The following is a 16,659-nucleotide window of genomic DNA, read 5'->3' as shown; positions in this document are numbered from 1 at the left end:
TCGCTGGGGGCCGGGCCAGCCGCCGCACCGCCCCCTCACCCCGGCCCGCCGCCCTCCCGTGCCGGGGCGGGGGCGCTCCGTGCGGTTCTCCCGCCTGCACCAACCGTGTCGGGCCGGGCCGGGCCGGGCCGTGCCGCTCCCCCGCCGCTCCCCGCCCCGGCCGGAGTTCCGCGCGCTCCCGCGGGGCCCGGCGGGCGGCGCGCGGTGCATGCCGGGCCCGGGGCGGGCCGTGCCCGCGCTGCGCCAGGAGCCGCGCGCGCCGCCGCCATGTTCCGCGGGGCCGCCGCCGCCCGGCGCCTGTAGCCGCCCCCGCCCCGCCCGCCCGCCCGCCCGGCAGCCCCGGCGGAGCGGCAGCCCGGCAGCGCCCAGCGATGTCCGCCAAGGAGGGCAGCAAGGTGCTGCTGCTCACGCCCCACGCCACCAGCGAGCGCGCCATCAAGGGTGAGCGTCCCCCTGCCCCGCGGGGACGGGGCCGCGACCCCCGCGCGGGTGCCCGGGGCCGCCGCGGGGAGCGCTGCCCTCGGTGTGCAGGCCGGGGTGCCCTGGCCGCGGTGGGCTCGGCAGCGGGACGGGGCCGGGGGGTGCCCGCACGGGCGGGGGAGCGCTGGGTGGGCGCTGCGGGGCGGGCGGGCCCGGAGCGGCTGCGGGGCCGAGGCCTGCGCGCCTGGCGCGGCCCGCACGGATGCGCCGCCGGGGCCGGTGCGGGGGCGGCCCGGGACACCGGGGCCGCTCCGCCGGGCCGAGCCGGGAGCGCAGGAGCTGTGACAGCGCCGGGAAGAGCGAGTGGGAAGGTGCTGCCGCCCCTCCTGTTGGCTGCTGTTCTCAGGTTCCAGTTCTGATGGGGAAAATTCACCTTGATCTATCTCTTTGCGGTTTTCCTCGGTAATATCGCGGGGGGCCTTTAAAGAAGAAAAAGTAAAACGTTTTAAAGTGGCGACCAGAATGCCTTGAAATATTACACTCTTTCCTCTGAACCCCATCAAGTGTGTCATTTTGGTATTGGTGAGGAGAATAATCCTTTGCAACCAAAGCATTCTAGAATATATTTGTTAGACCTTAATCTTCAGTTAAGAGCATGGCATAGGTAGAGCTTCAGAGAATTCCTGGGTTGTGTTTGCTCAAATTACAGATAATTTTATTTTGATCGCACTGGTTTTCACATTGGACAGTGTCTGACAGTGGCAGTGTGGACAGTTGTGATGGCAGGCCTGGGCTGGTGGAATTCAGGGATGTGCACAAGCAATCTGCTTTTTTGATTGATGTTCCTAGGAAAGCAGGGTCCGACAGAGTTCGAAGTGATGGAGATCTGCTCATTTAACTTTTTATATAATGGGGGTCCTTGAGAAAAGAAAAGGGTGTATTTTTCTTCAGCTGGTCATAATTAAAGCCTTGGAATCCCATAGTATGTTTTGGAAATCAGCATGTTTTCAGTAAGTTGGAAAGCTTTGCTCGCAATAAATTGTTACTCATTTTGGATTGCTTAACTTGTTGATTTTTTGAACAAATTGCAAGGGTAAAAGTAGAAAATGTTAAAACCAGTCTACTGGAAGTTTGTACTTGTTAGTGCTACTTTAATGTGTGGTGTTTAGAATCACAGTTTTTATACCTTTTCTGCAATTTGTGTCAAGAAATTAAGTTCTCCAAACAATGTAGAATTAACGGTAAGGGATCAGATACTTTAGAATGCTGTGGAAAGTCTGCTGATTTCTAATCACTTAATAATTCAGCTTGATAAATGTGACCTATGCATCTGGTTGTTGAAAATTGTAGTTAAGGCTTGCTTCATTCTAACAGAAGTGCTGCCTGAGGTTGCAGTATTTCCTTGAACCTCAGTGTGTAGGATGCAGAACTATTGTAAAGGTAATCAAGTTTTGATGGCTTCATCTAACATAATTACAACGAGTTATTATAGCATTTTCTATACCTTCTATTGACCTGTCCTATCTGTATCCATCATGCTGAATCACTACCTTCTGGAGGAAGCCTGGGTAGCTGTGCCAAGCTGTCTGTGTAATTGATACGAAGGACAGAGTGGTTGGTCCTCCCCTCCTCCATGAGGTGCAGTGCAGGTGGAATTATTTTTTTTAGACAGTGACCCCAGAGGTGCAGGATTGCCGGTTATGCCAGGCCTGAGTGGGAGTATCTGCGCGATGTAAATACATTTGTTGAAACTGTGCTAAAATGTGGCAACTGTGTCACATCCCTGTTCACAAAGGGATGTGTTGCCTCTCGCATACTGAGAAATGTTCCCCATACTCTTGCCTATCATACAATGAGTAGGGCATTTATAATATCTCAGGTTCATGAGAAAAGCCACAAAGAAAATTACAGTAATATTATCTGGTGTGTCTGTGTATCGGTCCATATTTCAGCTTTCACGCTCTCCATATACTGGGTCATTTTGGGAGGAAATGTGAATTCAGGACTTAAAGCTTGCTGTTATTTCCATTGTTCCTTTTGCTTTTATTTAAGCTTTATTTTCTTCCTCTTTATTACTGGAAAAGCAGAGAAAGAGCAGAATCCATTAAATTTCAGAAGCCATGAGAAATTAAATTCTTTACCACTAATAATTTGTTAGCAGAAATGGACAAGAGATGCTCACCCAAAAGGAAACGGTTAAATTACTGTATCATCAGTAACTAATCTTTTTTAATAAGGTAGGATAATGATTTGGATGTGTCCCCATTCATATTTTGACCTATATATTTAACAATTGGTGGGAAGTACTTATATGTAGAGAAATATCTGCAACATTATCAGGTGTAATATATTCATATTAGACATATATGTAATAAACATAATAATGGCTTTAGCTATGCAGTCTGTACAGTCTAGCTGTGTTGGTCTGGCCTACCTTTCCAAGGCTGAATTATATCATCAAAGATCGCTGGTGGCTCTTCAAGTGTTTAAAAAGCTCAAATTTTCTTTTTTCTTGGTTTGGTTAAATTGCCTAAGTAATTTATACTTACAGTGTTTTGTATAAATTAAAGGTTAGCTATGGAATTGAAATGTCTAAAGTCATCTTTTGGCATTTGGTTCCCAAAAGATGTGTTGTGAGGAGGCTTTTGTTACTGCTTTTCCCCTCCCCTCTTTATAGAGATGAGAAAATGTACCTGTCCTCCTGATTCACTGTTTTCTAAGGCACTTGCTTTGTCTTTGAAGGATACTTAGTGTTTTACTGCCTTGTGGAAGATAGCAGTTTCCTCTATTATGTTCTGTCAAAACCTTTTCTCTTTAAACTGCTGTTGATATCTAAGTGCTATATCTGGTTCCTTTAGGTTTGGGTTTGCCTTTCTTGTTGGATGACAATTGAGTGACTTCAGTCGGCACACTTGACCTTTCACAGTGCATGTGGCTTTCAAACTTTCAATTTGTCAATGTGGCTTTTCTACTGAAACAACTGATTCACTACCCTATAGTGAAGTGCTTTTCACTAACAGGGAGGTAAAGTGCTTGTAGGCTCAGGCAGTGTGACAGAGCGGTCCTGGCCGCGGCAGGGACGAGCCTTCCTTGGCTCTCTGCGAGTGAGGCCCCGCAGGGCGTCCCCGCCCCACCTGGGGGTAACTGCACCCCAGAGCTGCACCTGGCAGCGCTCTGCCCTCCCCAGGGCTGGGTTCCCCCACTGTGTGGGTGTTGCTGAGCTTTGGAAACAATCCATGGGACCTCCTCATGCTGACCTCATGCTAAATATGGAGATTTTGTCTGTTCTTCTGGAAAGGAAAGGCTTCAGTATTTCTTTGTTTTGGATAAAAGTCATGGTACAGTCTGATTGGCAAACTGTCATTTTGGATATTAATTGGAAGCTCATTGAGACAACTCTAGAGAAACCCAAAGAGATGTAACCCTTGTGCAGGGTCCTAAATTAACGCACTAATAGCTACTTTTGAACAATCATGTCCATGTAAGGAGAAAAAGAAATTGCAGTATATAACTTTACAATTCAGAGTCTGGTTAAAAAAAAAAAAAAGGTAGAAGGTTAAAAGTTGATATGCAGCATGAGGCCTGTTTTAAAAATATTAAAAGGCACTTCTGCTACTGGCCAGAAATTATTCTAAGATCTCCAGAAAACCAGCAGCGTAAAGAGAGTATTAAAAGGTCATATTTTTTTTAAAAATCAGAGTTTTGTTTTGGGGGAAAGGCAATGGAATGGAACTGAATTCTGACAAATAAGTGTTCGACTGATCTTTTTTTGTTTTAGGGGGTGATTAGAGTGGATAAAACTTGAAGTAACAGCAACGCAACCCAAAAGAACTCACTCAAAAATGGAAGCCTGCCTCCATTTCAGTAGGACAAATTGGCAGTTGAGGGTTGGGAAGGTAAGGCCAGAGCACGAAAATCAGGCAACTACTTAGATGTGTGTTTATTATGTAAGGAACTAAGGCCTCTTTCACACATGAGCCTCTTCTTGTTGCTGAATGGGACTAAAGAATTCTCCTATTGAAATTAAAATGGTTTCAAAACAGATCAACAAAAGAAATGTTAAAAAAAGTCTCAGCATCAGAAGATATTAGTCTGATGGCTCTGAAGGAATTCTTTGGGGGTTTTGGCTGCAAAATTGTGGATTTATTTTCCATAGCCTGTGGCATAACTCATCTTCTGAGTCACAGAGATGGAGCCACAGCAGCACGTTTTTTTTTAATTTCTAGATTGAACTGGAGAACTGTAGATCAATAAGTTTAAATTAAACAGATTCATAGCACTTGTAAGGAAGAGTGGACTAACTGTATCCCCGGGGAAAGATAGTATTGAAGAGGAGTTGGTCCAGTTCTCACAGATGGAAATCAAGAGAAATTGTTAGAACATTTTGAAGCTACTGAGCTTGTTGATCCAGGCAAAACTATTCATCAGGTTCCTTTATTGAAGCCTGTAAAGTAAACACAAGAGGAAGTACCCTCTTTAGGATCAAAATTAGTTAGGAAAGAAAGGATATTAATAGATATTGAACTTCTATGGTAGAGGGACGTTGTTAACATCTGTTATCTGTGCTCTTTAAATGTGTTGACAAGTTCTTTAGAAAACAGAGTGAATGGCACCTGGTGACACGTGTTCAGATAGCAAACTACCAGGGATGTGTCAGGAAGCTCTTGTTGGTCTGAGTGCCTGGGGTAGAAGATGCTCTTCAGATAAAGACAGAGCAGACTCTACAAAGGACAGAACAATTCTTGCATAATAGAAAGCAGTGAACTTGGGAAAGAAGTACTAGGATCTGCATGGGTAATACTCTGAAAATATTAGTGCAGTGGCTATCAATCCGATAGGAATTCAGGGATTAGCAGGTGATCAGTTTAGAAAAATGGGATTGCACCATCATGCATGATCTTGTGAAATGCAGTACCAAACAAAACATAAAAGGTGAAATACTTTTTCATGTAAGTGTAATTAAAACTGTGGAATTCATGCCAGTAAGGTGGTGCAGTGGAAGCAAAAACTATGAGAGCATCTATCCAGGATGTGGACAAAATGATGGAAAACAGTTCCATCAGTGATCATAAACATGATGGACTGGATGAAACTTTAGAGAAAATCCTTAAACCACCCTGTTTGGAAAACAGAGTATGGGGAGGGAAAGACCAGTGACTCCATCATTGTCAGAAGCACATTTAAGCACCAAGTAATCTTTTGCCATAAGACATTGTGAGCGTTTTAATGGAAGGAGTATTTTTAAAAACTTTTCAAACATATAATTATGTTTTTTCTGAGAGTAACTTCCAAAAACATCAACCAAGTTAATTTAAAAACTACACAGACAGTACAAAAGATGAATGAATGAATGAATGCACCTTGACATACTGGGTATATCCATAGCTTCATTTGAGATTTAAAATTCTATGAAATTTATAAGACTGCAAGTACATGATAAATGAGGATGAAATAAATAGTGCCTGCAGTGCTATTGTAGGGATTCAAGGTTTACAGGGTCTTTTATCTTGCTTCTAGAATGCTTGCTAATATAGCAAGGACCTTGCATTCATAGAAAGCTTGGGATAGTTTTTGTAAAGCAACTGACTTTGCTGTATCTGTGCTCTCTTGTTTGGGATGAATGGGGTAAGTTGTGGGGTTTTGTCAGCTATTGATTCATTGTAGCTTTCTGATTCCAGCAGACACTGCTGTGTATTTGTGCTTATCTAATGTTTTCAAGGTTGCTGGTCCACAGACCATCTGTGATGTCTTCATGCTATTGTTTTCAAATCTGTTCTGCCAAATGCAGAAGGATAATTGGATATTCTGTCCTCACAGGGGGGCTACACCTTTCCTTCCTTTAGGTGTTGGCAGAGGTGTGAAAACACCAGGGACAGGCTGAAAGCTCTGGTAGGTGTTCGGCTTTGTGATTCTCCTGGGTGACAATACATAGACATAGACATTTTTAAAACCAAAAGCCCACAAAACATGCCTGACTGACGGGAAAGCCACGGGCAACACTGCCATTGTCATAATAAACCCACTGACAAAGTGAGGGATGCTGGCCTTTCTTCTCAGGGAGAACACCATGGATGTATTGATACGTGGTATCACTTGGTCGAGACAAACTTTATATATAATGTTTCATGTATACCTATCACCAAAGCAACAAATTCCTTACAAAGAGAATGTCTGTGTTCAGTAACCTTAGTAGTGTGAGCTGAAACTTTGTCTATGAAATGAAAAACTTTCTTAAAACAGAAAATGCAATCTGGGACATTGAGCTTGCTTTAACACCCAAAAATTAAGTTCACTTGAAATGTGTCATGGGCTCCTGATTATAGAGGGGAAATGGCTCATTTTCTTTCACTGTCAGAGAAAAAGAATTGTTTAGGTTTTATGGTCTTAAGAACAGAAACAGCTTTGCTTGTGGAACTACCTATCTTGTACAGCTGATCCCTGGTGCTTTTTCTTAGGTTAGTCTGGAGGCTTTGATCTCATCTGTTTCATGAGCCTGTTCCAACAGTGTCTCTGACACAAGCCGGGTTTAAGCGAGGTTGTTACAATCTGTGTGTGTATCAGCGCAGTTTAAATTTACAGTATCTACGTGTGAGACTGTATGAGCAGCTGCTGTTGTGCTCAGTTACTGGGCAAGGTGAGATCTGCTTTGGGCCTGCAAGCAGCCTGTTTGTGTTAGTTGCCCTATTGCACCTCTCAGCAGGGATTGTTATACTGGGTAAAGTGCCACACTAAGGTACTTTTTCTACATTGAACCTCTTTACTGTGTATTGGGAGTTTATCCATTCAAACTGGTGCTGGCCTTTGCATCTCCACAGCGTGCTGTATTGTGAGGTATAAATGTGCCCAGAGGCTTCAAGGTCAGTGTTAGAACATGTTTAGGGGGTTTGCTTTTGATATCTTTTAGTAATACTTCAATCTAAAGGAAAGGTGATTTTTTTTTTACTCCTTGTTAATGCATGTACAAGTAGTGATAAAGCATCAAAATATTGTATTAACCAATTCCAAAAGCTACCCACTGTTTTCCCCCCCAGAATTACTTTATATGTTTAAATGTTTGGATCAATATAGTTAAAATTGTATCATCCATATATATGTATTTTTAAAGTGAAATTGGTTAATTTTCACTAGTAAGCAATTGTTTTAGAAATTTTTGTACATGGCCGTAAATCACGATGTCTTATGCTTGTTACTGACATCTATACTTTTACTAACAGGATGTGGCTGTTCTTCTGTACTGCAGTGAGTGTTACTTTAGAGATTGATCTCTAAATACTTTCCCATTGTTTGGCTTTGCTGGGAATGGTGGAAGGGAATCCCTCAATGTCCAACACCATGTTATTTCCTTAGGGTAATTCCTCTTAATTACCATTCTGTTACAGTCCCAAGAGCGTAGGTTATGCACAAAAACTTTGAAACATGGATTATATTTCTGTCTTGGAACACATCATGCTGCAATTCTTTTTCCTTAGGCTATAACATTCTATGACTACTTCATCAAAGGTTTAATTACACCCATTAGTTTGCAGCAATTGTCTACATGCTTCAAAAATATCATCCTTAACCTATTAAAAGATGATATTTATATTATTTTTCAAAGGTATGCATTCTAATATACTGTTAACAATTGCTGGGACAAAAATTAAAGTATAAAATGGAAAGAAACAGTTTTTGTAGTGTTACTTTTTATTCACTTGGTGATACAGATAAAATCTTTAACCTTGTTTAATTCTGCCTCCTCTGAAGATTGTTCTTTAAAAATCTTTCTTGAGCAATGGCATAATATGTCCTTGTGAAAAGGACTTTGTCTGAGGAACTAGTTTTAAGACTTCATTTTTTCTTGAGGCAAAAATAACTTTAGAGGTACTTAGTTACTTCTCATGCCACAGTTACGGGGTTTGGGCGTTACGGACAACCAACCTCTGGGAACAGTTTTACATTTCATAAGTATGTTAATTCAAACAATTTGGACAGATCTTGACAGTGGATTAAAACAGCTGTGTTTGTGTCCTCCCAGAAAATGTAGCTTGACAGACCAACTCAAAGCTGTAGTTTGTTAAAATAGATAGAGTTCATTTTTGTGCTAATCTGAGCTGAAATACATGAAGTAGACAAAAACTTCATTAAGAGAAAAAAAATTCATTTACTGTGGACTTAGAACTCCTGCAAAGTCTGAACTGTCACAAGGCAGAGGTCAACACCACCTTTCTGAATTCTGCTGCCAGTGGCAGCCACAAGTCAGTAATGACTGGCACTGAAGAGAACGAGGAACAGGTGGCCACCTCAGCTGGCCATTCTCTGTCACACCTTGCTTCTATCCAAAACAGCCTCCAGAAAGAAAACATCACCTTTCACTTCAGCAGGTCTTACCTAGGAACGACACTGGCACTAACGAAGCCCAGTTCTTACAGAACCTGGAGGTGGAGCCTTTGGTTCTGGGAAGGTGTGTGGGATTTCTTAAGCTTCTGCAGCAATTAAAGTGAGAGAAATCTACTTTGTGGATTGTCTGGTCTCTCATAAAAGGATGAGCTCAACTTGGCATTGCTGAAGGCAGTTGTGGGCCAAAATAATGTATTAAAAGAAGTGGGAGAAGAAAGGGCCCAAACTAATTTATGCACAGATTAATATAAACTTTGAAATAATGTAAGAATAGCATTGAGAGAATATGACAGTTGGAAAGTCAAGTTCAGACAAACAGTGAATGAATACTAGAGTTAGTGCTTGCATGGTCATAATTAAGTCCTTCTGAAAATTAGTTAAATGTATTTTGTCAGAACAATTAATTTCTTTTTCAGAGCCAGATTTAGGTTTTTAAACAATTATGCATAGAACAGAAGTGATTGTCTTTTGATTTCTTGAAAAAGTTTATTGGCATTTGGACTGCACAGAATTTTAACATTTTTGAGTGAAACTTGAATCAGTACTAGAGGAGATTGAAGGAAGCACATGGCATTTCTCTTTTGTTAATAAAATACTTTATGTCCAAAAATAAAGTGCCAAATTTGTTCTACGCTATGGAAAGTAAAGGTGCATTTTTCGGCTTCTTCCTGTTTAAAAACTTCTATAAGGAGAATAGGAGGCAGTTTTCAAGTTTATTTTCTAGTCTAATTTAATTTCAGTAAACATATGTGTGTGATTTATGCATCAGTTGTTTTATTGATACATTTTTATTATTCCATAAAAGAGAAGGCCAGCAATGTGTTACTGGTAATCTAGAAATCAATTTAAATGAAGTCAGCGAATGTTTTAGTATTTAAGCATTGATTTTTGGAATGTAAAGTTTTACTTTGGAAAGTAAGAAAATAAGTATGAATAATCCATCTACAAGTGTATTCATACTACTAGTTCTTATCATAGAATCAGTTGGGTTGGAAGAGACCTCCAAGATCATCAAGTCCAACCCTTGATCCAGCCTCACTGTGATCACCAGATCATGGCACTCAGTGCCACATCCAGTCTCACCTTAAAAACCTCCAGGGTCAGAGAATCCACCACCTCCCTGGGCAGGCCATTCCAATACCTGACCACTCTCTCGGTAAAGAACTTCCTGATATCCAGCCTAAACCTTCCCTGGCAGAGCTTAAGCCCCTGCCCTCTTGTCCTACTGTTGTCTGCCTGAGAGAAGAGACCAATCCCCACCTGGCTATAACATCCTTTCACGTAGTTGTATGTTTGGACAGATGTCCTTCTCCAATTTTTCTGTTTTAACGTATAATATTTAAATGGAGAGAAACAGAATGGTTTTGCACCTGGTTTAGTCCATTCTTTCAACAGTGGTTGGCTCGAGGAGGGGATGGGGTCAGATGAATTTTATTTCCTGTAATGTCCTGCATGACTGTGATGATATTCTGACACAATGAGTGGTGGCAGTTTTGAAGTATCCTCTTTTTCATTTGTGCAGTAACTGAACCACCAATGTTTGAATTCACGGCCACCAAATGTTCTGTGTGGGCAGTTGCTGAGCCTCCTTTGGTCCCCAACCACTACGTGTTGCCTCCTTTGAATTCTCATCTTTCAGTCTTGCATCCTTTTCTTGCTAGTTTTGGATTTGTTTTGGTGGGTGGTTTTGGTTGGTTGGGGTATTGTGGTGGGTTTTTTCCCTGAAGCATTGGTGATGGGATAATTTTTAAATGCTTTTACAAGTCTGAGTGGATATTAAATTAATATCCTGCATCACCAATATTTGATGAGTCCTTCAGAGAATGGCAGTATAGTGGAGATTATTTCCCTTTGCAAAGCCATTTCTGACTCATTCAAGTTTTGTTCATATTACTGTTGCCTTCTCACTCTTGTAGTTCCTACAACCTTGCAAATTATAGATGTTTATTTTTGAAAATATGTACACAGCTAGCACTATTCTATCCAGATTTTAGGGATGTCATAAAATTGGTTGATTAAAAGAAAAGTTCATTACTTTGGATGGCAGCTCTTTCAAGATAGATCCAGGCCTAGATGGACTGTGTTTTTAAAATAGCATTGTCGTGACTGCTGTTTCTTCTTTTTAAACTGTAGCTGTCCCTTTTCCGCCAACGCATCGCTTAACGTCTGAAGAAGTGTTTGACACAGATGGAAGGCCAAGGGTTGACATTTTGAAGAACCACTTGATAAAAGAGGGTCGAGTGGATGAAGAAATTGCACTTAGAATCATCAATGAGGGTGCTGCAATATTACGGAGGGAAAAGACTATGATAGAAGTTGAAGCTCCAATTACAGGTAATATTTCTAGATAATTTCACAAATAATTAATTTTTAAAAAAGCCAAATATTTTAGTAGTAGAATTTGTCTTAAAATTGCTAAAATAAAATTTCTGTGTTAGTCTTACTGAATTCTCCTTCACAACTGCACAACTGTTGCTGAACAGTCTGCACATTGTTGTGCTAAATGAAGGCACTGAATCTATTGAGAAAGGTAGTGTCTGATTGGTACTAAAACTGGGAAAAAATGAAGCTGTTAAATGCTTTTGAATTACGGATTTCTAATTCTTGCAATATTGTAAGTTGGAATAAAGGCATCTACCTGAACTCAGGATAATCCTGAAATCTAAATATGTGAAAGAAGCAAATTGCTGTGGCTTGAAGCAAATACTGTAAACTGAGATTCGTAGTGAAAAATGCACCTTTATAGTTGATCTGTGAGTGAGACTGGTGATTGCATGGAAAGCCATGTTCTTGTGAGAGTAGTAATACTGGAAAATGTTAAGGATTGTTCTAACATCTTTAGGACCAGACCCACTGGGATACAAAACTGACTCTTACAGGGGTTTTTTGAGTATTTTCATAGTTTGACTAGTCCTATTTCTGTTTGACCTGGTGAAAGGTGGAATTGGTGTTCTTTAGTATTTTTATTTATAAATAATCTAGACTCAGAGAAAGTAGTTTATGTTGCATATCTGTTATTTATGATAATGAAAGTAGGTTTAATTTTTGTGTTCAAATTACGTTTTCTTTACTCTGAATGTGGTTTCTTCTAAATGGACACATACAAAATTAGTGTAGAAAGCTTCTTTTAGGGCATCAGCTTGTCATTTGTTAGTATCAGGTAAATGAAAACATTGAAACAGTACATCCTTATTCTTACTGAGGTTTTTTTAAACAATGAATGATTGAAATAGTGGAAACCACTAAGTTGTTTATTTGAGCTCAGTCTTTTGCAGTTCCAGGTAAAGTTCAAAACTATAGTTTGATTAGAATTTTTATGTTTCTGTTTATTCAGGTAGTTGGTATATTGACAACTGAAAAAGAAGGAAAGTTCTTTCAGTGTTTGAGTAGACATTTTTAAAAAGAGACATATGAGTGGGTGCATTCTTTTTAGTCTAGTATTTTGTAGGTTGTGTTGACAATGGTCTGCTTTAAGGGAATAATAACCTTTGAAGTATGGTGTGCCATGTCCAGTATTTCTTTCCAAAATTAGAACAACTTTTTTCCCTAAAACAAATTTACTGATAAACTCTAAGAAGTCAGAAGATGCTGTTTGTCAGTCCATCAGTGACATTTTGCATCAGTGAAAGGCATACTCTCTCGAGTTCCTGGTAATTGTTGTCAGTAATGCCTCATGCAGAAGCGAGAAGGCAGCTCCTGACTTCCACTGAACTGGGAATTCCTGTGGGAAAGAGGAGACAGGAGCACTTGTCTCTTCCATGCATTTTTTAATTACTTTTTTTTTAAATTGTGAGGTGACCTGGCTTTGCTGTATGCGCTTCAAAGACTTCCCATCTGCTTTGGCACTTCTGCCTTAGGTTGTTGAGCATTGGTCTTGTCCTGTCTCATATTCTAAAAACGAAAGAAAAATCCACTGTTGCAATAGTGAACATGGTTATTTGAAGGAGAAAAGAAACTGAGCTAAGAGAAGAAATGATGATATTGAAAGGTATTTTAGTCTGGCTCAGGAACAAAAGCATCCTCTCCACTTTTTTCAAACTCACATGGACTCACATTGCCACAGGTGGTGAAGAATGAAAAACAGAGGGGGAAACCTTCAAAAATTTCTGTTATTCCTGCCTTATACCTGCCTTTCCTCTTAATTAGAAGTACTTTGCGGCTGTTTACTTAACTATAACTTAGTACCTTTTCTGTTAGATTTTTTACAATTAATTTGAACAAAATTTTTGCTTGCAGTGTGTGGTGATATTCATGGCCAGTTCTTTGATCTAATGAAGCTGTTTGAAGTGGGAGGATCACCTGCTAACACAAGATACCTCTTCCTCGGTGACTATGTAGACAGAGGTTATTTTAGTATAGAGGTAACTGAATATATTAATCTGTTTTGTCCTAAATTTTCTATAAGCACACTTTTCACTGAGGTTTTCAAATGCAATTTTAGGTCTGCTTTAACATGTGACTGTGTTCTTCCTTGTTGTGCTTTCTCCTGTCACAAAGGCCTGTTTCCAGGATGGTATTTGGACTGTACTGTTAAAAATGCCAGACTTACTCATTTTTCCTCCTCTTTCTTTAGTTAGTTTTTATAAAGTTGAATTCTTAACATATATATAATGCTGCTTCTGGAGTAATATGCAGGAAGGTGTGTTTGTATGTTTTTGGAGAACAGGTGAGTCATGACTGCAAGGTCTTTTACTGCATTATTTGCAATATAGTGTTTGTTTATCTAATATTATTAGCTGTTTATTTTTATAAAATAAATTAATTATATTTATATAATCAAATTTCTTTTATAATTATTGAGACTTTACTGAAATTCTTGGAGCAAGTACAGATGTTCTCTAAGCATGACCCATGTTTCTGCCATTAATTTTTCAATTATTTGGAATTAAATAATTTTTTTTATTTTCAGCATGTTTATTAAATGTCCGGCATTTCAGAGATATTCACTCACATTGATTGTTTTCAGAGCCATGATTTTTAAGTTAACTATTCTCCTGGAGCCAGCCTGGGAAGTGCCTCAGCCTGGGATCTCTTCCTAGATACCAAATGTAATGGAGTGACACACCTTTGGAAATAGAGTCTTGCAAGTCATGGTGGATGGTCTGTCATTGCTGTGTTAGAGTCTCGCTGTTGCAATACCGTGTGTGGGGCTGTGCTGTGAGGGGCGTGCACAAACAAGAGACACAGGAGGTGCAGCAAGAGTGGTTGCCTCAAAGTCACCTTTAAAGAAGGATGTCAGTAGACATTCTCTGTTTATTAATTAGATCTTCTTGGCCCATTCTTAATGATTACAAATAATGGAATTGTCCTGGAGAAGGACATTTACACAGCAACTCTATGTGTTAATGTATCAAAACATGGTATCAAAGCCTTTCAACCATTGCACCTAAACAACTTCTGAACAGTAATTGTTCTTGAATATATTAATAACAACAGCCTTAGATTTTTTTCCTCTCATATGATTTTAATGTAGTTTTTAATATAATCACAGAATATGCTGAGTTGGAAGGGACCCACAGGGATCTTTGAGCCCAACTCTTGGCCCTACACAGGACCATCCCCAAGAGTCACACAATGTTAAATACACTTGCAGAATATGCAAAGATATGCTAAGTATATTCTTGAAAAACCACTCCAGGGTTCTTAAAAAGCTTGTCCTTCACTGAGCTAATCTGCTCTCTTCTATGCTGAGTGGCTGTTGGACTCGATCTTGAAAGATCTTTTTCAACCTCAGTGCTTGTGTGACTCTGTGAAGTACAGGCAGACTGTCTGAATGAAATGGAATTGCTGCAGATGCATCAGGGTGGGATGATGCTTTGTGGTCTTGCTGAGAAGTAAAAAGATAGTACCTGAAAATCAGCCATTTCTTCCCCATTTTAACTGTAAAAATTTTTTCTACTTAAGTATTTTGCCTTAATTAACATTTAGTAATTTTAAATTGACCTTCATGAGTTTTCATATATGGTTACTGTAAAATCTTTTTTAGAGATTGGAAAGGTAATATACTTTTGGTAAAATATTTGACTTTTCTCACAGGTAAAATTTTTAAAAGATGCCCGAAAAGTGAAATTTGATTTTTCATTAATAAATTCTTAATCTGTCTGTCCTGAAGTATATTTAATTGCATTGGTATTTTGGTAGTAATCCATTTCCAATTAAAAACTATTATCACTTCTAATAGGAAAGATAATTGCATGCTACTGTGATTGTATATAATGAAATGCAGGGATCAAGATGGACTCCTTCATATAAATGTGTGGAAATTCTTCTTTTCTGTGCTGGAAGTAACAGGAATACTAACATTAGTCTGTCTGTATTTGACAACAAAAAATAAATATGCCAGTACAGGAAAGGTAATGAAACAATTTGGTTTTGTACTTAGAAGGTAAGATGCTTGAGGACATGTAAATCTCAGCAATTTAATCAAATTTAATGTCTGTTCACTAAAAGAGAGGCACTATTTATTTTGCTGTGTTTCTATTAAATGTTTTCAAGGTTGGGAGCTGCCATAAATTTTTCATGGAACTTGACTTAACTGAAATAGTTCACAATGTAGAGTTTGCCAAAGTGATTTGTGTATTCATTTGCTGATAGGCAGTTGTTTTGTAAGAAACTGATTGTGCTTTTCTGCTGGGAAACACTTTTAAGGAGTCTGGGGAGTTTGCAAGGATATTTAGTGTTACAGAAACATTGGAAAGCAATTGTTATCATTAGGAGAATTGCTATTTGCATTTTTTTACTAAGATTAAAATTCAGTAATTAGTTTTGCCAAACTTCACAACAAAAGTCTTTGATGTATTTCTTAATGGTTATGGTGTTTTTTTCAAAGCATTGATTTATTTTCTTTATTCCTTCATATACTCTGCTATTCTATGCAAAATAACTTTGAAGAACAACACTAATAATGGCCTGCAGGTGACTTGGATGGGTGTTTGAGATTTCTGTGCTCAGTTAAAAAGACAAGAATTAGATTTGTAGTTTATGAAATACATTTTGGGTATTCAGGACTGCTGGGTGGTAACAGACTCTAAACTGAAATAATTGTGCATGTTCTGTAGCTCTGTCTTCAGCTCTGTGCCCTGCTGATGTTGCAGTAATAATGATATACAGAGACTTAGAATTCTTTGAATTTTCTGCTTGTACACTGAATAAGCAACCCAGCTTTCCCAGTGTATGGGGAAAGGAAGGTCTACTCTGTCCATTCTTATCTTAAAAAGGGTCTCCAAATGATATAGCTAAGCTTAATGTAAATGATTTTGTCAAGTTTTTTTTCTTTAGTCTCTATTAATAAATATCTGCTTTCTTGTGCCAGTGTTTATTATCATGTTATAAAATTAGATTTTAGGCATAAACACATCCATGTCTAGATGAAAGTGTTCTGTAGTTTAATTCTGCTGAGTTTATTTTACTATTGAGTGTCCAGTAAATATATTTTTTTCAACATTCTATGTGGCTATTATTAAGAAAAGTAATTATCGGTTTGCATAAGTCATGTCCAGAACTGGACTCAGGAGATGTAGTGCTGTATTTTAAAATGGTACATTAAGCTGTACCTGCTTTTGAAGCTGTTAATAACATCCTTACCCAATGTTTCTCAGTAATCAGTTTTAAATTTCTTGTAAACTAGTGTATTTTACTGGAAATCTTTTTTTTTCAACAGTGTGTGCTGTACTTATGGGTCCTGAAAATTCTCTACCCAAGCACATTATTTCTTTTGAGAGGCAACCATGAATGCAGACACCTAACAGAGTATTTCACCTTTAAGCAAGAATGTAAGTACTGTCTAAGAGTGTAAAATCAGCTTACTTCCAACCTGCTGATCTGTCATTGTGGGTGACAGATGTTTGTCTCAGTTTTATTAAG

At 39.4% G+C, this 16,659-nt stretch overlaps 1 protein-coding gene across 6 annotated transcripts in view; it reads left to right on the top strand.

Annotated features, from left to right (window-relative positions):
* Nucleotides 1-225: 225 nt before the first annotated feature.
* The window catches only part of PPP3CB (protein phosphatase 3 catalytic subunit beta), a 46,364-nt gene continuing 29,930 nt past the window's right edge, over nt 226-16,659 (top strand). For 4 of the 6 annotated variants that reach the window (XR_011698557.1, XM_071564051.1, XM_071564049.1 and 1 more), the window contains exons 1-4: nt 227-441; nt 10,930-11,130; nt 13,033-13,157; nt 16,457-16,568. Coding sequence is in view for 5 of the 6 variants with exons in the window: in XM_071564051.1 (XP_071420152.1) it covers nt 372-441; nt 10,930-11,130; nt 13,033-13,157; nt 16,457-16,568 (508 nt within the window). In the remaining variant the exon portion in view is untranslated. Of the gene's footprint in view, nt 442-10,929; nt 11,131-13,032; nt 13,158-16,456; nt 16,569-16,659 lie in introns of all 6 variants that reach the window. The other 2 variants (XM_071564052.1, XM_071564050.1) reach the window with 1 other exon arrangement.

This window comes from Pithys albifrons, chromosome 9 (genome assembly GCF_047495875.1).
Source record: "Pithys albifrons albifrons isolate INPA30051 chromosome 9, PitAlb_v1, whole genome shotgun sequence".
NCBI lineage: Eukaryota > Metazoa > Chordata > Aves > Passeriformes > Thamnophilidae > Pithys > Pithys albifrons.
Note: the sequence above shows the minus strand (reverse complement) of the source record. Positions and strands in the feature narration are given on the sequence as shown.